At 50.6% G+C, this 23,074-nt stretch overlaps 2 protein-coding genes across 9 annotated transcripts in view; one reads left to right on the top strand and one right to left on the bottom strand.

The window, feature by feature from the left end:
* Window positions 1–1,707: 1,707 nt before the first annotated feature.
* Window positions 1,708–4,873, bottom strand: MRPL40 (mitochondrial ribosomal protein L40). Of its 2 annotated transcripts, none has more exons than XM_047762439.1 (4): window positions 4,692–4,873; window positions 4,294–4,377; window positions 2,897–3,055; window positions 1,708–2,117 (listed from the first exon to the last, which is right to left on the bottom strand). In XM_047762439.1, exons 2-4 carry the CDS (start codon window positions 4,296–4,298, stop codon window positions 1,793–1,795), a joined length of 489 nt encoding a protein of 162 aa, XP_047618395.1. In that variant the 5' UTR covers window positions 4,299–4,377; window positions 4,692–4,873; the 3' UTR covers window positions 1,708–1,792. The 2 variants fall into 2 exon arrangements, with proteins under 2 accessions (XP_047618395.1, XP_047618394.1); XM_047762438.1 differs by lacking the exon at window positions 4,692–4,873 and adding an exon at window positions 4,471–4,629.
* A 339-nt stretch (window positions 4,874–5,212) lies between these two features.
* Window positions 5,213–23,074, top strand: part of LOC125116842 (protein HIRA) — a 73,322-nt gene continuing 55,460 nt past the window's right edge. For 5 of the 7 annotated variants that reach the window (XM_047762432.1, XM_047762431.1, XM_047762429.1 and 2 more), the window contains exons 1-2: window positions 5,213–5,489; window positions 22,783–22,845. In XM_047762432.1, coding sequence (XP_047618388.1) covers window positions 5,453–5,489; window positions 22,783–22,845 — 100 coding nt within the window. In that variant the 5' untranslated portion in view covers window positions 5,213–5,452. Of the gene's footprint in view, window positions 5,490–7,807; window positions 7,827–22,782; window positions 22,846–23,074 lie in introns of those variants that run through there. The other 2 variants (XM_047762436.1, XM_047762433.1) reach the window with 2 other exon arrangements.

The raw sequence follows: 23,074 nt of genomic DNA, 5'->3' as shown, positions 1-23,074 counted from the left end.
AAAACGGACAAAATGACAAGGAAGAGAGGCATCTTGCAAAACCTGGGACAAGGCCCACAGTAATAAGTGTTTACGTTGTGACCATGCTCGTCCTGTTGCTTATAGTTCATGTCACCGAGACAGGCTTCGGGAAACAGCACTCACCCGCTACGGCGGCTCAGACTCCAAGAATCTCACAGGACACATGCTGCACCAGTGGGGATGGTTATGAGGCCAGGGGTGGGGCGTGGGAGGAAGCGTCCTGTGGTGCCTGGACCTTGGGGGCAGGTTCCATGTGGCTGCACTGTGATGCAGCACACATGATTATACACAATGTCAGGAGTCTGGACATGCTCTGGCTGCAGGGCCTGCCTGGGTGCTGACACCACAGGCTGTGTAAGATGTGATGCTGGGGAGGCAGGGAACCACATGGCACCTCCCTTCATGTTGATTTCCAACCTCCTGTCAATCCGCGATTACTTCTAAATAAAAGGTTAAAATAAGATGGCTACCATGACACATTGAATTGACTACTATACAACCTAAAGAATGAACCCCAGGAGGCCCCGTCATGGTGCAGTGCAAACAAATCTGACTAGGAACCATGAAGTTTTGGGTTCGATCCCTGGCCTTGCTCGTGGGTTGGGGATCCAGTGTTGCTGTGAGCTGTGGTGTAGGTCAAAGACGCAGCTCGGATCTGGCATTGCTGTGGCTATGGTGTAGGCTGGTGGCTACCTGGGAACCTCTATATGCAGCAGGTGTGGCCCTAAAAAGGCGAAAAGACCAAAAAAAAAAAGGATGAACCTCAAGTTTACAAAGTACCTGGGAGTGTGGGGCCCAGTGTCTGAAGCAGGAGGCTAAGGCTTCCAAGGCAGAGGAAGGGCTGCTCAGGTGGCGGGAAGGGGCACTGACTGAGCTGGGGTGGCCTGGGCAGGCTGGCCTGCTGCTGAAGTGAACAGGTGAAGCCTCAGGGTTCAACACAGGTCTCAGGACAGACTTAGAATCCTTGGCTATATCTTTATCGGGTAAAAGTGCTTACCTGATATAGCTTGTAAACCAAAGTGAACCGTACCCTGGGAAAATGGACAATCTGGATTCTTAATCAAATGGAATGTTTCCCTGACTTGTCTGCACTAAGGTGGCGATACACATCTCTAGAAGTGGCTCTGCCCACTCATGGACCCCACTGTCAGGCTACACTGTGTCTACCCCACTCCTCAGCTCAGTATGAGATCTGGAGACTGGGTGTTTATGGGGGGGGACTAGGTTAAATGGGGTCACATGGGTGGGCGCAAATCCATTATGACTGGTGTTCTTAGAAGAGATCAGGACACAGACACACAGGGAGAAATTGGCATCTACATGCAAGGAGAGGGGCCTCCAAACTGAGAAACATTCTCCCATCTTCATGACTCCAAACTAATAGCAGGTGTTACACCCTCCTTGACAACACGGCAACCTTGGCTAGTGGTCCCTGACTCTCTCTACAGGACCCCACCCCTGGCTTAAAACCCAAAGCCTGCCTTGCCTTTCCTCCCTGTGCATAAGGCAATACAGATGCATGTCCTCCACTTCCGCTCCGGGGGTCACTTTGTGCCTCCTGCTGCTGGCGTCTGCCTCTCATCTTGGCCTTCCTCTCCCCAGTAGCAGGCAAGGGAGGGCAGCCTCCCTCAGCCCCATGCATTCTCAGGTGAATTAACTTTGACTCCAACATACAACAAAGAAACAGCAGGTTGAACATATTTATTCATAGCCCACGTGACCCTGTCGCAAGCAGGCTCAGGCCCCAATGGCATGGGCTCTCAAGGACAGTCTATTTCTTGAACTCCACCTGTGTGTACACCTTGGTGATGTCCTGGTACCTGCCTTCCGGGGGCTGGTAGTCAGAGATCGGTGGTGTGTAATCTGGCCCTTGCCTTTCAAAGGGGAACAGGCTGGGGTCCCGCTTGGTGGCCTCCGCATGGAGTTCTGGGGATGAGAGCCTCAGCTCCTGCAGAGCTTCCTCCTGGGCCTCGAGCAGGGACCTGATGGCACTCCTCTCCATCTCATGCTCTCGCTGCTTGTACAATGACCACCGCTTCAGAAGCAGGGCTCTCCGCTCGCTCTCCTCAAAGGGCAGCTCCACGGGAGGCCGCTGCCTGCAAATACACGGAGCAGAAGGCATGACCCAGGGGTACTCACTTCTCCAACCAATAGCAGCAGACCCACTGCCTGGCACAGATGGAACTTGGGGACAAACAAAGGTATGGAACGTACAACATGGCAGCAGCACCAGCTGTGGGAACCAGTAACATTTGCTTTATATGGGGACAAGGAACGCATCACTCTAAGCAGACTGGAAGAAACTCCTCTGCCCCAGCCAAAGGCAGCTTTGGAGAAAAGTCAACAGAAGTTGTGAAAACAGACACCGAAACCACAGGGAGTCAAGAACCTATGTCAGCCCCAGAGACCCCAAAAAGCACTGTCATGTCCCGATTACCTGGCAAGGTGCTACTTATGCACAATACATGTTCCTTATACATGGTGTATGCTCCTGACAAGGCAGAAACCCCACATGACACATCCCAACTATGAACATTTGCACCCTAAAGCAAGAGGCTAAGGGTTTCCTAGCATCACGAAAGAGTGAGGACTGCAGACCCAGGGCCCAAGTCATCAATCACAACTAAACTCCTCTTGCAAGAGCAACAGTGCAAACTTGCTCAAGTACTATCAACAATCACCCTGAGTTTCCCTTCCCACATTCAGCCATCCAGGAGCAGCACCAAAGAATGCTTTCTCAACACCCACAGACAACCCAGGAGATAAGGACTCAGACCAGGGCCAAGTCTGTCCCAGCCCCACCCCTTCCCACCACGGGTTTGAAGTGCAGACAGAAGTCCTTTGCTCTGAAGACTTCAAACATAGAGGGCCCCACCTCTCTTTATTCAAGAACTTGACTGGCGTGATAAAATCCTCAATGGGAATGAGTTCCTGGCTTGCCTTCTCCAGTCGTCTGATCCTCTTTTTCAAGCGGTCCTTTGCTGCTTGGTCTTTCTTAGGATCTACTTTCTTCTTCTTTCGAAGAGGTTCTGCTCTAAACGATAAAGCAAACATTAAACCTTTTTCTCTCTGGTCTCAAGAACACATAAAGACATAGCCTGAGGTAAAGGGCCCCAAACCTGTACTGAGCTCTCTGACAGGGAAGGAAGTGTGTGGCCTGACCTCCTAAGCGTGGCAGGGAGACAGCCTTCACCTGGGGTCCCTGTGAGAACTGTGTGGGTACAGCCAATCAGGAGGGGTGAGAAGGTATAAATTAAAGGGAAGTGCTTATCTTCAGCGCAGGATTTCCTGTGACTTGAGACAGCACAGCACTGAGTAGTGAAAATACCAAACTGATGAATGAGAAACTCATTACTCACATTTTAATGAATTGGTGATTTATAAAAATGATTTGAGTAAGACTAAAGAGAGATACTATAAAGTGACCAGCAGGTTCCTATTTACTTGGGCTTTCTTAACAAATTTTCCCATCCTAGAGCACTTACGAGATTGATTCACTCCCAGGAACACAGCTCCTATGGTGACAATTTACTACTAAGAATAAATAAGTCCTCCAGCATCAAGACTGATCTTCATGAATCAAGTCCCCAGAAGGGACACAGAGTCCCAGGTGGAAAAACTCATCCTTGCACCTTCTCCCACCTCTCCAGGGAGTAAGAAAGGGAAGTGCTGGGCTCTTTAAAACACCCAACAGTGGGAGTTCCCATCCTGGCGCAGTAGTTAACGAATCCGACTAGGAACCATGAGGTTGAGGGTTCGATCCCTGCCCTTGCTCAGTGGGTTAACGATTGCAGATGCGGCTTGGATCCCGCATGCTGTGGCTCTGGCGTAGGCTGGTGGCTACAGCTCTGATTGGACCCCTAGCTTGGGAATCTCCATATGCCGCGGGAGCGGCCCAAGAAATAGCAAAAAGACCAAAAAAAAAAAAAATAAATAAAAAAAAAAAAATAAAAATAAAACACCCAACAGTCCCTTCAAAGCTAACTAACTTTTTAAGACTATTTTCACGTTTTTATTTTCTGAGTACAGATAACAGTATTCCATATAAAAAGACAGAAAAGTATCTGACCAAATTTTCTCTTAAATTTAAGTATAGCTAGCCTACAATGTTGTGTTTCTGGTGTACAGCAATGACTAGATTATACCTATACATTCTTCTCCAAATTATTCCGCATTACGTTTATCACGGGACACGGACAGCTACAGTATAGAGTCCACCTACTCTGAACTGAGAAACGTTGGGACCCCGAGGCTGGCCCCAAATCGGGTTACCTCATGGGCACGAGACCCCAAAAGGAGAATAGCGAGCCTCGCTCGTGCGCGTCTCTGGTTTGCGTCGGCCACGCTCCCACAAGCCTGGAAGAGACGGAGGGGGCGTAAGCGCCTGATTCTCGAAGCGCTGGGGGAGACTGCAGACCTGCGACCCCAGCTCCGCCAGTCCACACTCACCGGCTCGCCGAGCGCAGAGTGCGTGAGGCCGCCCCCAGCGCGGCGGCCGCCATGACTCCCGGTCCACACCGGCCGCTTCCGGGCGCGCGCCCCTAGACGGTCCGGGCCGCGGTGCTCCGGTCTCTGGTCCGGCCGCCTGGCCCTCCCGCGCTCCCCTGTTCCGGCCGCCGCGCCTGGCCCCGCCCCCGACGTGGCTCCGCCCCGCGCCCGGCGCCTCGCACCTCGCTCGGCTTAGGGTTCTTCTTGCCACCTACGCAGCCACCGGCCGCTCGGCCTGCGCCACGCGAGGGCCGATACCCACAGTGCGGCCGGCGTGGCCGGAGGGGACCGAGTGTCCTCGTCTGTGAGGCGGCCTGGCCGCCCAGTAAGCGCGTCCGAGCCGGAGCAGCCGGGCCGCGCCCGGCGCGGCACGTGGCCGGCGCTCGCGAGCGCCCAATGAACGCGGGCTGGGAGCGGCGGAAGCCAGTTAATTAGTCGGCTCGGCGTCGGCGGGCGGGGCGGCGAGGCCGTCAGCGCCGCCGCCGCGCCCCGCCCAGCTCCGCCGGCCCGAGCGCACCCCAAGCCCTGCTTCCCGTCGGCTAGCACCTAGCTCGCGGCCGCACGGGGCGGACCTGAAGCGGAGCCGCCTGCCCGCTCAGCCCAGCGGGCCGAGGAGCCGGGCACCCCGTGCGCGCGGAGAGCGGTTTCCCGCCGGGGCGGTTTGGCAGGTGCGCGCCGTGACTTCCGGCGTTGCCCGGGAGCCGCCGGAGGAGGAGCGGCGCGGGGGATGCGGCTGTGGCGGCGGCGGCGGCGGCCGAGCGCGGGGGTCGGCTGTGGCGGCGGCGGCGGGGGGCGCAGGCCGGCGATGGCGCGGCGGCGCTGAGGGCGCAGGACGGGCGGCAGCCGGAGGGCGAGCGGCGTGGGCGGCGGCGGCGGCTCCATGGCCCGGGCGCGCTGAGGGACGCGGCTCTCGCTTCAGCCCGGCGGCGGCGGCGGCCGAACAATGAAGCTCCTGAAGCCGACCTGGGTCAACCATAATGGTGAGTGCGTGTGGAGGTCGCAGGGGGCCGGACCGGAGACGGGCCAGGGTCTGGAGCCGGGTGGGTGCCGTGCGCAGGTCCTGCCCGGCGTGCTCCATGCCGGGCGCCCGGTGCCCGGGCCGCGGGACTGGCGGGCGCGGACTTTGCCCTGGCGCGGGGATTCCGGGTACCGGGCACGTGCTCCGCCCGGCCGCGGCCACGTCGACTCTCGCCGCAGCCCTTTCGCTGAGCCCTCGGTCGCCGACGCGTGGTCCGGCCAGGGGTCATGGCCCGGTTCCGGGAGTCGGCTGGGATGTGCCAGGATGGTCCAGTGTGTGAATCCGCCTTGGCCTTTTGGTGGCAGGGTGTAGACCTGGAATGGGTACGTCCCTGCCATACCAGCTGGGCTAGATCTGGTGACAGTGCTTCCAGGTGGGAAACTGTGTCTTCAGGCTGTTTCTGGAGCCAAGCAACCACGTTCCCGCTAGCTGTCTGGGGCCTCCAGGGCACAGAGGACCTTCCTTAGCTCTGTGGCAGTGTCCCCGAAGCACACCTTGGGGAAGCGTCCAGTTTCCCTGGTTGAGAAGGGATTCTGGTATAGAGAAGCACGTGGTCGCCAGCAGTTTTGTTTGAGTTTTGCCTTGTCCGTGCACCTGCTACAGGAATTGGTCTTTGAGGGGAGAGAGCCCCATCTCTCTCCTGACAGCGCTGAAGCCCAGGGAATACTGCTCCAGGGAGGGCCTTTTTGACTGCTCTTAGGCAAAGGGTCACCCAGATTTTGTCCTCGTTTCTGCTTCGCTGTACGACTAGAGGGAGCTCCGATTTTCTTTTCTACCAAGTAGAGTAGATGCTTTTACCTTCCTTAAACTCCTAGCTTTTTGGTTTTGAACTTGATCCGAGGATGCTTCCTACTGCTGCAACTGAACTGAACTGAATGTCTCTGTCCTTTCCGTCAGGCGTGCTTTCCCTTGCCATCTTCTTGTAGGTCATCTGTGTCGTTTTTCAGGGTCCAGGTGAGGTCATCTTTCCATTTTGGTAACATTCCATCTGAGTCACTCTGCTAGATGGACCCTGTCCCTGTGGGTGTACATTCCATATGCCCTCAGGGTGGAGACTGCCTGGTTCCCCTCTTTTCCTCTCCACATTTCCTCTCCACACTCGGCAATGTTTTCCACACAGAAGGTCTGTGGTAAATGTTGGCTGCTACAGGTAAGAGAGCTGAGGTGACCAAAACTTACTAAGACAGCTAGGTTTACTGTACATGAAAGCAAAAGCTGTGAACTCTGGTTTCATTTCTCCTGTGTTGCTCTCCAAGAGTGTTTCCTGATGTGTAGTGTGAGATTTTTCTTTGGAGAACTGGGTGAGTGTTCAGTAATTATAGATTGTGGTGCTGGTGAATCAAGAGAGGAAAAAGTTTTATGATGATCTAGTTTGCTGTGCAAGTCTGAAGGAATTTTTATTTTGACATGCTTTGCCTAGATTGACTTGTTTGTGTAGTGTATCCTTCTCTAGTCAGCCTTTTGCTATGTAACTTCTAATTTCATGATAAGCTCCTTTGTAGGACACAAGTTTTATGCTGTAAGCATAAGCAGGTCAAGATGCTTGTGCGATTACTTAGGTACAAATGAGTGAGAGTGTGCAGCCAGGCCAGCAAGCAAGCATCCTGACGGCAGAGTGAGCGGAGGAGTGGACCTGGGGCTCTTGTTGCCATGGCCTAGCCACAGTCCTAGGGTAGAACTCAGGATACCTGCCCTGCCTTCTTCATAAGCAATTGTGAGGCCACAAAGTGCTTCCCACACTCTAAAGTGCCTTAGAAATATGAGAGATGATAGTACAGAAACTGAGACAAACCTGTTCTTTGTCAAATTTCCTTTCTCTTAAAATCTTCTGAAATCAACCCCTGTCTCACTGATTGTTCAGGAGGACTGTTGGGGAGAATAACCACTTTCCAGAAGGACATGATGATGGTCTGGATTACTATTGAGTAGTCCTTTAAAGTCTTGTGACTAGTGGAAACTGCCGGGGTGGGGGTGCTGCTTAGCCAGAAGCCCAAGTGCTGTGTAGTGGCTGGTATAATCTCACTTCTTTGGGTTAACAAAGCAAAAAAAAGACCATCGTACTTTGGAGAGCTGGCTTCCTGACTCTGTATTCATGTCTCCTCACTCATTACGCAGCTCGAAGATACTTTCTGGTGTCTAATAAGAGTCAAGAGAGGGAAGGAGCAGAGAGCCCTGCACTTTCCCCCTGGCGGCAGGATCCATTCAGGCAGAGTGGCGAGGGCAGGATGAAAGCAGAGGGAGAACGATCTGTTGGGCGCAAGTGCGCCCTTGGTCTTCATTTTTCTGACTGATGATAATGGTAAGACTTTTCCTCTAAGGTAGAGTTTCTAATTCTCAGCACTGTTGACATTTTGGGTTACAGAACTGTGGAGACCAGCCTGTGTGTTATAGGACATTAGCAGCATCCCTGGCCTCAGACATCCAGTGTCCTCTGTTGGCCAGGTCACCCCCAGCAGAGAATCACTTTTTGAAGTGATCAGTAAGTTCACAGATGTTAAAGTCACATCACAGTAAGGAGCATTGAACACGGATTCAGACACCATCATGTATTGACTGTAGATTCTTGTGACTGTGATTCCACTTCTGGGCCTTGGTGAAGTTGAATAAGCATATAGACTCATGCTCATCATTCAATCCTGTCCGCAAACGTAAAGACTATGTTAAACTAGAGTTCCTGTCATGGCTCAGTGGTTAACGAATCCGACTAGGAACCATGAGGTTGCGGGTTCGATCCCTGGCCTCGCTCAATGGGTTAAGGATCTGGCGTTGCCGTGAGCTGTGGTGTAGGTTGGACGTGGCTCGGATCCCAAGTTGCTGTGGCTCTGACATAGGCCAGTGGCCACAGCTCCAATTAGACCCCTAGCCTGGGAACCTCCATATGCCATGGGTGCGGCCCTAGAAAAGGCAAAAAGACAAAAAAAAAAAAAAGCCTATCTTAAACTGACGTGTATGATAAGAACTGTGGACATATATGCTAGAACGCATGGGCCTTGCTCTGTGTTCTCGGATATAATATTCCTTACATATATTATTTTAGGCTTGCCCAAAATAAAGTTTGTTTTTAAGTTAGGTTATAACCACATATTGGTCAGAAAGTGAAAGCAGCTGGGTTATTAGTTGTAGGAAAATGTAGCATTTATGTTGAAAAGATTTCATTGAGAGTCCTGCTTCTTCCCATCCCTGGGCCTCTGTTTCTGAGAGTTTGTCTGGAATTCTCATGGTATTCATGAGTAGCTCATTGGTGAAACCCATTCTCACCAGAAGGACCAGGAGTGAAGGACACGTGTCCTCCTTTGCCCTCTTGATCACACTGAAGGCAGTGTTGTGGAAAGTTATTTGGCAAGTTTTAAATAATGGGATAATATGTCAGTGAATCACATTTCTTTATGGTGTGTTTTTTCCTGTCCTGCCTGTGATTCGATTCTTTTCCCCACCCTGTCTCATTCCACAAAAGGTTTAAAATCTCCTCCTGAGACATGGACCACATCTGGGTGAACATAAACCAGCTTGAAAGGGAAACACAGGGAGGGATGACACAGTAGTGAGGTTGGCCTGGGTGTGGAAAGACCTACACAGCTGCTGAGACAGAGGCCAGGAGGGATCCCAGCAGTGACATTCTGTGATGGCCATGGTCATTCAGGTAAACTGCAGTTGCTCTAGATCAGGGATTCTCAAATGGGCCAGTGTCTGGAGACCTTTTTGGTTTTCAGAGCTGGAGTGGGTGGTGCTCTTGTATCCAGTGGGTGGAGGACAGGACTGCCCACAAGTTGCTGCAGGGTCCAGGTCATTCCCCCACAGCAAAGAATCCCCTGCCCCAAAGTCAGCAGTGCCAAGGTTGAGAAAGTGCTCTAGGTAAGAGTATCTATTGTTAGTTCCCTTTTTGTGTATTTGTGTCAACCATCAAACCAAATTGTAAGCCTCTTGAAGAGAAGAATTTTGCCTTTTATATTTTGGAGTCAGGTAGCCATCCTGTTCTCAAGTCTCTGTGCTCTGCTGCTCCCCAAATGTGTGTTCCAGAAGGTTCTTTACACCTCTTGTCCTGCTCTGTTAAGTGAAGCCACTGACACCTGCCTCACCTGCTCCCTGCTCACCTGTGAAGGCTCAGGAAATGCAAGCCCTCTTCACAGTCTCTCACTGACTTAGCACTGAGGGCAGTAGTTTGGTTTTTTTAAAAAGTAATCAGAATACTTCTGGAGAGGATTCAGAAGACTAGGTGGGATTTTGCCTTGGATACTACTCTTGTAGAATTTTCAGTGATGTGTGCACCAGACATTGAACCTTTCTGGAGAGAAGTTCTGTGGGGTTGGAAGTAAATAAGGCTCTCCTTGTGCGGGAGAAGCTTGCGCCATGTGGGAGAAGGGAACAGACCACATTCTAGGGTGCAGGGTAGCTGGAAGCCCCAGGGAAGAGGGCCTGAGCTGTGTCTGGACCACAGGAGGACTGTGAGGGAAACCTCAGGAGCAGAGGCCCCAGGAGGGCTGGGGGCACTTAGGGACGGACAGTGCATGTGATGAGAGTTGGTGCTGGAGGCAGGGCCCTGACACCTGCCTGGAAGCTTGGACTTTCTTCCAGGAATTGTGGGAGGGGAGCATTGATATGTCTGAGGGGGCTGGACATTGCCCAATGGTCAAGCTCAGAGGCAGTTCCCTGGGTCTTGGTAGAGAGGTAATGATGGAGACAGGAGGTTGGTGGAGGTGAAGACAGGGGAGAGACAGATAACTGTAGATCTGAGACTTAAAGTTTCCTCCTTCCTTCCTTCCTTTCTTCCTTCCCTCTCTTTCTTTGCCTTTTCAGGACCACACCAGTGGCATATGGAAGTTCCCAGGCTAGGGGTCGAATCAGAGCTACAGCTGCTGGCCTACACCACAGCCACAGCAACACCACATCCAAGCCTCATCTGTGACATACACCACAGCTCAAGACAACACCAGATCCTTAACCCACTGAGTGAGGCCAGGGATCCAACCTATGTCCTCATGGATACTGGTTGGGTTTGTTAGCCCTGAGCCATGGCAGGAATTCCAAGAGTTAGTTTCTTTCATATGCAGAAGAAAGAGCGGAGATGAGGGCTCAGAAATGAGGTTTTCTTAAATGTTAATTTTTTTTCTTTTTTGGCTACATCCAAGACATGTGGAGGTTTCCAGGCCAGAGATTGAATTTGAGCTGCAGTTGCAACCTACACCACAGCTGTGACAACACCAGAGTCTTAACCTGCTGTGCTACAGTAGGAACTGTTCTTAAATATTTCTTTTTTTTTTTTTTTTTTTCCGCTTTTCAGGGCTGCACCCATAGCATATGGAGGTTCCCAGGCTAGGGATCCAATTGGAGCTACAGCTGCCGGCCTACGCCACATCCACAGCAACACCGGATCTGAGCCACAGGTCACGACAGTGATCCTTAACTCACTAAGTCCAGGGATCAAACCTGCAACCTCATGGTTCCTAGTTGGATTTGTTTTTGCTGCACCACGATGGGAACTCCTTAAATGTTTCTTTTAATCTAAGAAGTAGATTAAAAAGATGTTTTCATCTTTTGCGTCAAGCTGTGTTTACACAGTTGGGAGTGACCTCTAGGCGGTGCCTAGCCTTAGCCTGAGGGGACCTGCTGCCATTGCACCCATCTGGGGTCCTATCTCCCCTGATCCCTCCTTTTCCACAGGGGTTACTAGGCTATCCGGTTCATCTGGGGTGTTTGCTTGTGAACTGCACAGGTGTCCAGCGCGTGAAATGTAAGTCTGGAATAAGCCCAGGGGATCAGAAATGGATGCAGACACACTTAGGTGAGCAGCAACACCTTGGGATGTGAACATCTGCACTGCTAACTAGCAGAGAGGGAGTGTCTCACCCCCTTCTTCCTTTCTATCAGAACCCCAGGTTTTTTCCATATGTCTGCCCCCTTCTGCAGACCAGTTGCAGGGGCAAGGCTTAATAACCCTAAGCTGGAATGTGGATGGAGCGGAGACTTGTTGGGGAACGGCTGTGTGGTGCCCTTCCAGCCAATAGGCCTTGTGTTGGGGGAATGTCTTCTGGGGCTCATGGGGAATCAGTTAAGAAGAGATGCTTGAGAGGCCAGCCCATCTCTCTTCTCTTGGATTCACTGCGTCTGTGTATGGTAGCCAGCTTGTGACCATGAGCATGACAGGAGGGGACAGTTGAAGGACATGGCTCCTTAAGCTGCTAATTAATGACTCTTGAAACTGACCCTCGTCAGAACTCGTCATATGAGTTAGTAGGTGTTACCCTTGAAGTCCTCTATGACATGCAGCAGAAAGAAAACATCCCCAACAGTGCATTGTGCAGATAGAAACTGAGGCTGAGGTTAGGTGGCCCCAGGATTGCAGTTGATGTGAAGGGCACGAGTTGGGAGGCACATCCAGACTGACCAGAACCCAAGCTCATTGTTTCTAGTTGCCAAATGGTGGCCCCCTTGCTGAGGGTGGCCACCTCTGTCCTGGAGAGCTTGGGTTCCTTTTCATCTGTAGAAAGAGCTTTCAGAAACCACTGCTACAGGAGTTCCTATTGTGGCACAGTGGAAACAAATCCAACTAGTATCCATGAGGATGCAGGTTCAATCCCTGGCCTTGCTTAGTGGATCAGGGATCCGGTGTTGCCGTGAGCTGTGGTGTAGGTCATAGACGAGGCTTGGATACTGTGTGGCTGTGGTGTAGGCTGGCAGGTGTAGCTCCAGTTCGACCCCTAGCCTGTGAACTTCCATACTCCGCTGATACAGCCCTAAAAAGTGAGGGGCGGGGAGGAAGGGAGGAAGCACTGCTCCATCTGGGCACCAGGAGTGCTCTCGTGCTTGGGTATTGTTATCCCGTGGCTGCTTCTAGCCATTCAGAGAGCCATAGGGCTTCTAACCTGGCAGGTTTCTCTTCGATGTGCTTGGTGAGCCTTCTCTGGCGTTTACTTTTTGAGAATTCTCTGGTCATGACATATCAGCAGAATGGTTTCTGGGAGGGGTAGGGCAGGCCTGTGGCCAGTCCTGGACTCTGAATCTTCCTTGTTTGATTGCTCAAGCCAGCTAGGTCACGTGCCCTCTTACACCCATCACCATTGCCTGCTGACTGCATCAGGGGTGGGGGAAGTAGATGCCTGGGTAAGATTGGGGCTCCACTCGAGACTACCCCTCTGAAAGGCATGTACTTGGGGTGTCGACTACAAGGCGGCCAGCAGACAGTATCTGCTGCCCTTGGCTGGTAGTGTTAATTTGCTTCATAAAACTTTCTGTTCATCTTGGCTAGCTCTTCTAGTAGACCAGACCTTGTGGTAGAATCCACTGGGGAATCCACTGGGGATTCCAGTGACAAGGGGACACATTTTGCTCTAGTCTTTACCCTAGGAGCCCATTTACACAATTGTGTCTTAAAGCTTTCTGTTGTAGGAGGGTGAGTAGATGACACAGAACAGATAGAAATGGTTTAGAACACCCCTGGCAAAGTGAAAGCCCAGTTAGGTCAAAACTTGCCTCTTTTAAAAGCAATACCTGCCTTCATGCATAACCAGCCCAGGACAGGGAAACTACCCTGTCCAGAGCCACTGCGGTGAGGAACAGACAGAAAAGGCAGTGTCACTTGAGGGCCTGGAATGGATCTGCACTGGAGCAGACTCCTGGTCTCTCTGCATCCTCCAATGGGGCCTGCGCAGAGAGGCACCCAGTCCATTTGTCCCATCAACACACATGCCTGTGAACTGTGTGGGGCTAAGTGCTATGGACCAGGCCATGTGCTGGGCTCTGCTCAGGAGCAGCCCGAGTCACATTCTGACCAGTGAGGAGAAGTATAGGAGGGGAGCTCCCTGGGGAAACAGGCGGCAGGGACCATAAACAGAGCAGTAGCTAAGGGAGTGTGGAAGAAACAGCAGGCAGAGATGAGCCCTGGGATCAGGGTTGGGGTCAGGGTCGGAAGGGTTTTAAATAGGGTTTCTTGGGCAAGCCTGAGCGAAAAGGTAACGTGTGAACCGAGACCTTGTCTCAGGCAGCACACCATGAGCAGGAGTACTGAAGAGGTCCTAGAACCCAGCTCTAGGTGCCTGATGGGGAAAGAGGTTGACTGTAGCGCAGGCTGTTATTTTTCTTTTTCCTTTTATTAAATTGACTTGTAACATTGATTAGTTTCAGGTGTACAACATAATGATTCAGTGTTTGTATATATTGCAAGATGATCACCACAGTAATTTTGGTTAACATCTGTCACCTCATATAGTTACAGAATTATTTTTTCTTGACAAGAACATTTAAGATTTACTCTCGTAGCAACTTTCAAATATGCAGTAATACAGTGTTATTAACTATAGTGTTATTTCTGGGAGTTGGCGTCCATGGCTCAGTGGTTAACAAATCTCACTAGCATCCATAAGGACGCAGGTTCGATCCCTGGTCTTGATCAGTGGGTTAGGGATCCAGCGTTGCTGTGAGCTGTGGTGTAGGCTGCAGATGCAGCTGGGATTCTGTGTTGCTGTGGCTTTGGCGTAGGCCAGCAGCAACAGCTCCAATTCAGTCCCTAGGCTGGGAACCTCCCTGTGCTGCTGGTGCGGCCCTTAAAAAAACAAACAAACTAGTGTTATTTCCTTAACTTTGGTTGTTGTTAAATTAACAGATTTTTCAACTCTATGGGAGTGCTGTCCTTAATTGGTCTTAGTTTCCTAATGGAACTAGGTAGGAGGAGTGACTATAGAAATTCATGTTGCAGATAACTTTTAAGGAGTATCTCTGTCCTATAAAATTAGGGGAAAAGTATATAAAGAGACACCAAAACTTCCTTGATAAGGTGTTGGCAAATGCTGCAGAAGTGGCTCGGGTCTGCGAATGACATACCTGCCACTTTTTCCCCTCTAGTTCATGGCAAAAACAAAACAAAAAACCCAAAATGGTTGCATGATTGTTACAACTTCCTTCCTGTGCTGCGTTCTGGCTTTCTTAGGCACCTGACCCCTGTGAAGTGTCCTTGTGTGGTGCCAACTTAGGAAGACTGAGAAGTTTTTGTGGTTGAACTCAGTAGAGGTGACAGCAGCAGATGGCCCTGGGGGCCGCCAAGGCTGTGCTTCCACCTGCAGGTGGGTGCTGATGTGAGCTCTCACCTCGGGAGGTGAGGGGCCTGCCTTCCCAAGATCGGGGTCTTCAAATTTGGGGCCTCAGCCTCCGGCTTCCTCCGGCCATTAACAACAGCATGTGTTTATTGAGTGCCTACTAGGTGTTAAGCCACTGGGTCCTGGGGATGACTCCACAACTAAAACAGACAAGAAGTACTAAGCTCTTGGATTTTACATCTGTTGGGTAGAGCGGCCAGACATACAATGATGGAAAGTAAATAGTGTATAAGAAATTGCTTAGGGAAAAATAGCTCAGTGTTGGCAGAATGGTGGTGCCACACTGGGCAGTTAGGGGAGGCCTCGGTGGGAGGGTGCCTGTTCAGTCTAGGAGCGGAGAGGAGGGGGATGCTGGACCACCTATTGAGTTAGGGGACCCAGAGATGAGGCCAGAGAAGTCGCCAGGAGTGTGGCTATCCTGCAGGGCCTGTTGGCTTCTCCTGTCTGAGGCATGGCCTTGACTGAGATGGCAGGTTTGGGCAGGAAGACCAGGAGTTGCTTGTGGCAAGGTGAAGGGTGAGACGCTTGGCAGGCAGCCAGATAGAGGAGTTTCCCACCATTAGGTAGAATGTTCTGGTGCAGGGCCTCTGGAGGGTTTGTTGGTCATAGGGTGCATACTCTGCACAAGGAAAGAACCAACTTTATGAGGAGAGCCCACTGGTATTTGGATATTTATCTTTCTTACCTTTCATTATGCATACTCATACTTACAGTTTTTAGAAAACAGACTTGATGCATATGTATATTTATTCCTTATTGAGATGCTTGTAGATTCCCACCCAGCTGAGGTCTTCTGAGCACTTTGCTTAGTTTCTCCAGGGGTAACATTTTGTAAAACTGCAATATAATGCCACCTCAACATTGACAGACTCCACCTATCTTGTATAGATCTTCCCACTTTATTATTTGTAGTACTTATCTGTGTGGGGGTGGCTGTTTAGTTCTACACAATTTTTCACCTGTGCAGGTTCGGGTATCCACCAGTCAAGACTGAGTGGTTCCAGTACCTTTTACAGCCACATCCAGCTCCCTCCCACATCCTTCCAGCTTATGTACTATTGGTTTTATTTGGTTTGGTTTTTGATTAAAGTTGTGACAAAATAAATATAACACAAAATTTACCATCTTGACCATCTTTTAAGGGTATAGTTCAGTAGTGTCGTGCCACCATCTCTATAACTTTTCATCTTGCAGAACTTTAAAACTCTGCCCCCCAGTCCACAGCAGCCGTCATTCTACTTTCTGTCTACATGAATTTGACTATTCTAGAGACTTCATATAAGTGAAATCTTATAGCATTTGTGCTTTTGTGACTGGCTTGTGTAAATCAGAGTAATGTCTTCACAGTTCATCCATGTTGTAGCTTATGTCAGAATTTCTTTCCTTTTCATTGCTGAATAATGTTTCATTGTATGGATGCACCATATTTACTTATCCATTCTTCCATTGATGGACACTGGGGTTGCCTCCACCTCTTGCTATTATGAATAGTGCTGCTGCAAACGTGGGTCTACAAATAACTCTTCAGGACTCTACTTTCAGTTCTTTTGTGTACTTGGAAGTGGAATTGCTGGATCACAGGTAATTCCTTTTTTTTTTTTTTTTTTTCTTAATTTTATTGGAGTATAGTTGACTCACAATGTTGTATTAGTTTCAGGTGTTCAGCAAAGTGGTATTAGTTTCAGGTGTCTAGCAAAGTGGATTGGTATATCTCCATTCTTTTTCCCATATAGTTTATTACAAACTATTGAGTAGATTTCCTTGTGCTCTGCTATACCCAGGTAATTATATTTTTAATGTTTTTTTCTTTTTTCTTTTTTCTTTTGTTAAAGTATAGTTGATTTAGTGTCGTGCCTATTTTTAATGTTTTGAGGAGCCTCCGTATTGTTTTCCACAGCAGCTGCACCATTTTACATTCCCATCAGTTGTGTATTGTTCCAATTTCGCCTCATCCCTACCACCACCACTTGTTACTTTTTCTTTTTTACTTTACTTCTCTTCTCTTTTCTTTTTTTTATTTATTTACTTTTTGTGTTTTTCTTAGGGCCTGCACTGGTGGCACATGGAGGTTCCCAGGCTAGGAGTTCAATCAGCTGTAGCCGCTGGCCTATGCCACAGCCCCAGCAACTCGGGATCCTAGCCTTGTCTGTGACCTACAGCACAGCTCACAGCAACACCAGATCCTTAACCCACTGAGCAAGGCCAGGCATCAAACCTACATCTTCAAGGATGCCAGTCCAGTTTGTTAACCACTGAGCCACAACAGGAACTCCTTCTTTTCTTTTTTTTAAATGGTAGCTATCCTTTGGAGAAAGTCTAGTCAAGGTCTTTGCCCATTTTTGAATCAGGTTTTTGGTTTTTTGTCATTGAGTTTTAGGAGTTCTCCATATATTATCAGAAATGTGACTTCCCAGTATTTTCCCACATTCTGTGGGTTGCCTTTTTATTCCGTTGATAGTCTCCTTTGATGGGCAAAAGTTTCCATGAAGTCCATTTTGTCTGTTTTTTTTCTCTTAATGTCTATCCCTTTCTGTCACATCTAAAAAAATCATTGCCAAATCCAGTGTTGTGAAGCTTTCTTTTTATGTTTTCTTCTGAGAATTTTTAGAGTGTTAGGTTCAACATTTGGGTCTTTGAGCCATTCTGAGGTAATTTTTGTATATGTTAGGTAAGATTCCAGCCTCATTCTTCTTGATATTGTTTTCCTCCATCTATTAGTTGAAGAAAATGTCCTTTACCTCGTCGAATGGTCTTGGCAGTCTTGTGGAAAATCATGTAGCCATATATGCAAAGGTTTATTTCAGGGCTCTTTATGCTGTTCCATTGGTCTGTATATCATCATGCCAATAACACACTTTTGATTACTGTGACTTTGTAGTAAGTTTTGAAATCAGCAAGTGTAAGACCTCCCACTTTGTCTTTTTTCAAAATTCCATTTGGCTGTTTGGAGTCCCTTGAGATTCCATATGAATTTTAGGATGGGTTTTTCAGTCTTTGCAAAAAAAAAAAAATGTCGTTGCAGTTTTGGTAGAGAATGCATTAAGTCTATAGAGCTTTGCATGTAGTGGACACCTTAACAGTGGTAAGTCTTTATGTCCACGAACATGGGCTGTCTTTCCATTTATTTGTGCCTCTGCTAGTTCTCAGGGCAGCCGTTTTCTAGTTTTCAGTGCACAAGTCTTTGGCTTCCTTGGTTGAGTTTATTTCTAAGCTTTTTTTTTTTTTTTTCCTTTTTGATTCTATTTTAGATGACTTTTTTCTCTTTGTTTCTTTTGGATTTTCATTGTTGATGTATAGAAATGCAACAAATGTTTGTTGATTTTGTGTCCTTCAGCTCTACTAAATTCCTTTATTTTGTGGAATCTTCAGGGTTTTCCACATATAAGATCATGTCTTTTGTATCCACCTTATATTTGAATATTGTTTTGTAACTTTTTTTCCACTTAGTAAATGTTTCAAACAATCCTGTGTTTCATTTTGAATTACAAATGTACCAGACTTTTTTAGATCCGAAGTATTATTGGGCTGTGTGAGAACAGCATGGAGAGTGAAGGCCTCGCCTTCTCCAGATTCTGCTCCAGCAGAGCCCAGACTGGAAGCCCCCGGGCGGTCTGTTTTGTGCCCTACTGGTATCCCTTGTCCTGCTCGCCTTCTCCTCCCAGAATCTCCCTGACTCCAGGAGGAACCAGTGTCTGTAGCTTACTCTTTTTTTTTTTTTTTTCCTTTTTGTCTTTTTAGGGCTGCACCCATGGCTTATGGAGTTTCCCAGACTAGGGGTCTAATCAGAGCTGTAGCTGCCAGCCTATGCCAGAGCCACAGCAACTTGGGATCCAAGCTGTGTCTGCGACCTACACCACAGGTCATGGCAACCAGATCCTTAACCCACTGAGCGAGACCAGGGATTGAACCTGCCTCCTCATGGACGCTAGTCAGGTTTGTTAACCACTGGGCCATGACAGGAACTCTTACTCTTCATTCTGTCCAAATGAGAATGGGATCATTGGAGCAGAATGGGAGAGCAGTGCTGGTGTGGGCTGAGCATGCTGGGGGCCATCCTGCAGAGGCTGCAAGGTTGCTGGTGGCTCTAGGGAGCAGAGTGTGCTGATCTGGCTTTCAGCTCTGTCTCTGTGGAGAGGGAGTCAGGAGCTCATCTTGGTCATTGTACAGGGCCTCAGGAAAGTTCTCCAACTAGTCCAGCCCCATGCCCTTTCCCTCAGCTCCGCCCCCAGAAGCCCTTGGGAGGAGCAGGGCAGGGTGCCACCGCAATCCTTGGAATCGAGAGGCCCAGTTCTGTGGGGTGGGCAGCCAGCTCTATACTGGTGGCCTCCTGTAGGTCCACTTCCTTGTGACGTCTGCTCTAGAAACGCAGCACCACTTACGCCAGTCACACCTGTCCCAGGCACACCCCAATCTCAGAAACACTAGGCCCGTGAGGCATATGCATCTTAGAAGCACTGTGACCAGCGTCTTAACCCGTCTTGCAATGCGCTTGTGAGTGTGCATTCCGCCCCCCTCCCGCCCCCCCATTATGCATATTAGGAGACTGTGTTTGGGGAGACCAAGTAGCTTCCTTGGGCTAGGGAAGGGCACGCAATGCCCCTGCCCAGGCCTGTTCCCTTCCCTCATCTCTGTCATCCTGGAGCCTTGAGGCCCCACCAGCTTAACATGAACTGCCAAAGCCCCTGCTCTAAGGTGGCCATCAGGAAGGTCTGAACTCCAAGTGGTACCCTGCCTCATGTCTGCATCCATCCCCCTCCTCAGTGCAGTGGCAGGTCAGGCCCACTCTCCATTCCCAGGCCAACTCCGTCATTGGACTTGGCAGTGAGGTTTGTGTTTCCCTGGGCAGGGCCAGCCATCTGTATCTTTATATTTTCCCTATGCTTAGCCCAGTGTCAGCTCCTAGTGGATGTTTACCATGTGGGTGTCGTGAGGGGGTGTGGTGGAAAGGACCTGGGCTATGTAGTCGGTCCCTGTGAAGCAGGCCCCCACCCCCACCTCCGTGCTCTGAGGGAGTCAGGCTGGCCTGTGACTTGTAGGCATGTGATTCTGATGTGCTCCTGGAGGGGGTGTAAACTCCGTTGCACAGACCTCAGAACTTAAAAAGCACTCTGCTCACAGGTGGGTTCTTCTTGCTGATGGCCACTCATGACTGATGCTGGATCAGTCAGAACCTTTTTGGTTAAAATGATGAGTGCCCAGCTCAGGTCAGCACAGGCAGAAAAGTGAAGAAATTAGCATCTTGGGTATAGCAAACTGCCCCTAAACTTGTTGGCTTAAAACAGTATTTTTATTACTTGTGTGTGATTTTGCCCTTAGCAGGGCTCAGCGCGGCCAGCTCATCTCGGCTCCTCACAGAATCTGCTGGGGCCACTTGAACAGCCTGGGACTGGGACATCCCACTGTGGGTCCCCACCATGGGGCCCATGTCCCAGCCCAGCACTGGCTGTTGCTGTCTCAGTGCTTGGGCCCCCTCTCAGCATGGTGGTCTCTTACATGACAGGGCCTTGTCCACAGGGCAGATGTTGAACCTCTGGGTCTTCCTCACTAGCCCACCACTGCAACAGCGTCTCCTTTGTCATGTTTGGTTAGTTAAAGACAGGTCCAAGCCAGCCCAGGTTCCAGGGATGGGTGGGGATGATTGGGGCACACAGAGTAGAAGGGCTGAGGTGTGTAGGGTGCTTTTCCTTGCACCTGTGCTTGTTCTCTTCCTGGCTTGTGCTCCCTGATTCTCTCCACCCGGGGGCTTGGCCTGGATGGGCTCCCTCTGAGCAGCACCCCCACCCTCCCATCTTCACTGGCAGGAGCACACCATGGCACTTATGCCTGGACATCTATGAGGCCTTGGGCAACTTTTCTGACTTCTCCGTATGCCTCCATTTCCCCTCCCGTTGAAGGGAGGATGCGCGAGGGCCATGTGGGATTCAGGGAAGGCCCCGGGCTTTGCTGCCTATGGGTAAGAGGGGCTCTAAAGCAAGTTAGGGCTGGCAAGGAGCTTGGCTGGCCCTAGAAAGGCAGCTCCCTGGGACCCTTGAGTGCAGGCGCCTGCCTGACCCCTGCCAAGGTCATCACCACCCAGGGAGACATCTGAGTTCACAATACTCACTGCCCTCTGGTGTTGGCAGGGCCCAGCCAGGTCTCAGCACTGGATGCTGCAGTCCCTTGTTCCTTGCTCCTAGGAGCAGCAGTGCAGGACCCGCAGCCCTGGTTGGCCTTTCTTGAGCCCAGATGGCAAGAGACCACCTTCTCCCAGTGGCTTCCCTCCAGCCCCCAGCCTGTGGGGAAGGGTGATGTGTTCCCAGCAGCACAGGAGTATCATGGGTGGCAGCCACCTGGCCCAGGAGGGCGCAAGCATCCCCACCTCATCGGGAGCCCTTCACATCCCCCCCCCCAGCCCCCCGCATATCTGCCTTCCTGGAGTTGCCATGGATGGTTCTCAGGGCCCTTCTCTTGAAAGTCAAGGTGGGACTGTTAGGGTCTGTCCTGTCTGGGCCCTGCAGGAAGAGCTCTGGCTAGCTGGGCCTCAGATCACTGTCCACTTATGGTCTGGCTGCTCCGCACTGGGTGGAGGGCAGACAGTGTCAGGTCTTTACCTTGTGAGCCCTTGAGCAAGTGCTCACAGCAGGCCGGGACTGAGTTTCCCACGTGTGGGGACAGGTTTGAGCACATTGCATGTGCTTCAGGCCCAGTCAGCAGCTGCCTGGCTGAACTTGACCTGTCCCTGAAGAGCTCTGGCTCACGGACCCAGCCAGAGCTGCCAGCCCAACTGGAGCCTGTTGTGGTAGCCTTTGCTGTTGGAACCAGTAATGCTAGAGCTGAGATGACGTGTGGTGTGATTTCCAAATTTCCCAGTGCTACTCCCAGCTCCCTGGACTGGAGGGGGAGTTTGCATTTGGTACCTCTGCTAGCTGGTGGCCCTGCACAGCTGCTTCCCCCACCACATAATGACCAGTAAGAGGGAGAGGGTATGGTCCCTGGGCTCATAGAAGCTCACGCTTGACTGTAGGGGTGTGCTCTCCAGAGGAAGGTGGGCTAGGCTGGGGGCCATGCTGGCCTTGGTACCAGCGCTTGGTCTCCCATGCTTGATGGGCACCTCAGCCAGACCTTCATCAGCCACCACCTGCTTCTGCCTGACCCGCATTCGCTGCCATGTGATTTCAGCGGTGGCGACCCTGGTACTAGTACCCATCCCTCCTCCTCCTGGAAGCCAGAGCATCCTCAGCTAAAAGACTCCTTGGCAACAGCCCTTTGTATCAGCAATCATTGATGTTCAGCTCATTGTAAAGCATCTAATTTGTAGCTGAACAGATATTACTGAGCCACCGTCCCCAGGCCCATGCCAGGTGCTGCTGCAGTGATAAACTCCACAGCTATTGACATACCATTCTTGGACTGGATGGAGGCCAGAAGCTGGACACACGCCCATTGGCTACAGGCCCCAGGATGACTGCCACAGCCCACTGTGGTGCCTTCGCTACTCAGGTCTGCTCAGCTAACCGTCCAGTTCTGGGGACGGTTATAGGCTCCTGGGCCTATATTGTGCCACAGCCCTTCCCCTGCAGGGATGAGGCATCTAACTTACTGCACCCTGGGGTATGTCCACTGAGGCCCAGCTGGAGGAGACATCGAGAAGGACTCTGCCTGGGCTGTAATGCAGCACAAACCTATGGGGGGGGGTTGGGGGGCAGTGAGGGAAGCGGTGCCCGAGCACTGCAGCCACTGGTCATGCTCAGTTGTCAGATAGCTGGATGGAAAAGCTGGGGCTCTGTAGGGAAAGGAGATGGCTGGAGGTGCAGCCCCTGTGACTTAGGGCTGTTGTCACCAGGAAACTTGTGGCCTTAACAAGCATGTACCCCAAGAAGGTGGCAGGCTCTCACCTCTGAGTGCCCAGGGCTGCAGTCAACTGTTCCAGTGACCGGAGGCCCTGTCCTGCTTCAGACTCTAAGCTATTCGATGTCACGGGGAGAGTCTCAGTAATTTATATTTTAACTAAAAGTTAGATCATTCCACCTTTACTCACAGCTAATTTATTGGTAGACACTTTTTTTTCCTAGAACTAGTGATTAGAGACATTACTTGAAGAACCAATAGTTTACATGTTTGAGTCTTCGCTGTTCTCCCATGAATAAAAGCCAAGATAGATGTTATGTATTTTTTTTTCTTTGTTCCCAGGCAAGCCAATTTTTTCAGTTGATATTCACCCTGACGGGACCAAGTTTGCAACTGGAGGACAAGGTATGTTCTGGAGGAACAGGGGCGGGGATGGGAGGGTAGGGGAAGTGGTGTGGCCCTGCTGCCTTGCCCACTTATCCTGTGCCCTGGGCTGCAGAGAGGGCTTGCTGTTCCCAATACCCTTTTGGGCTCCAGCATGCTCTCTGCAAGTATTTTGTTGGCGGGTTTTTCTTTCCAATTCCTAGGAATTGGGTTGATATTAAAGTCAGCTTCAGGAGTTCCCTAGTGGCTC

Source organism: Phacochoerus africanus, chromosome 15, assembly GCF_016906955.1.
Source record: "Phacochoerus africanus isolate WHEZ1 chromosome 15, ROS_Pafr_v1, whole genome shotgun sequence".
In the NCBI taxonomy this organism is placed as follows: domain Eukaryota; kingdom Metazoa; phylum Chordata; class Mammalia; order Artiodactyla; family Suidae; genus Phacochoerus; species Phacochoerus africanus.
Note: the sequence above shows the minus strand (reverse complement) of the source record. Positions and strands in the feature narration are given on the sequence as shown.

Bases quoted from the DNA above. Each gene is read 5' to 3' on its own strand.
- MRPL40 (XM_047762438.1), bottom strand. From the start codon at position 4,523: ATGGCGGCCGCCGCGCTGGGGGCGGCCTCACGCACTCTGCGCTCGGCG. The intron at 3,056-4,293 runs GTAACCCGATTT...TTTATCGTTTAG, and splicing joins TGGGGTCTCGTGCCCATGAG to AGCAGAACCTCTTCGAAAGA. The intron at 2,118-2,896 runs GTGGGGCCCTCT...GTGTATTTGCAG, and splicing joins AAGTTCTTGAATAAAGAGAG to GCAGCGGCCTCCCGTGGAGC.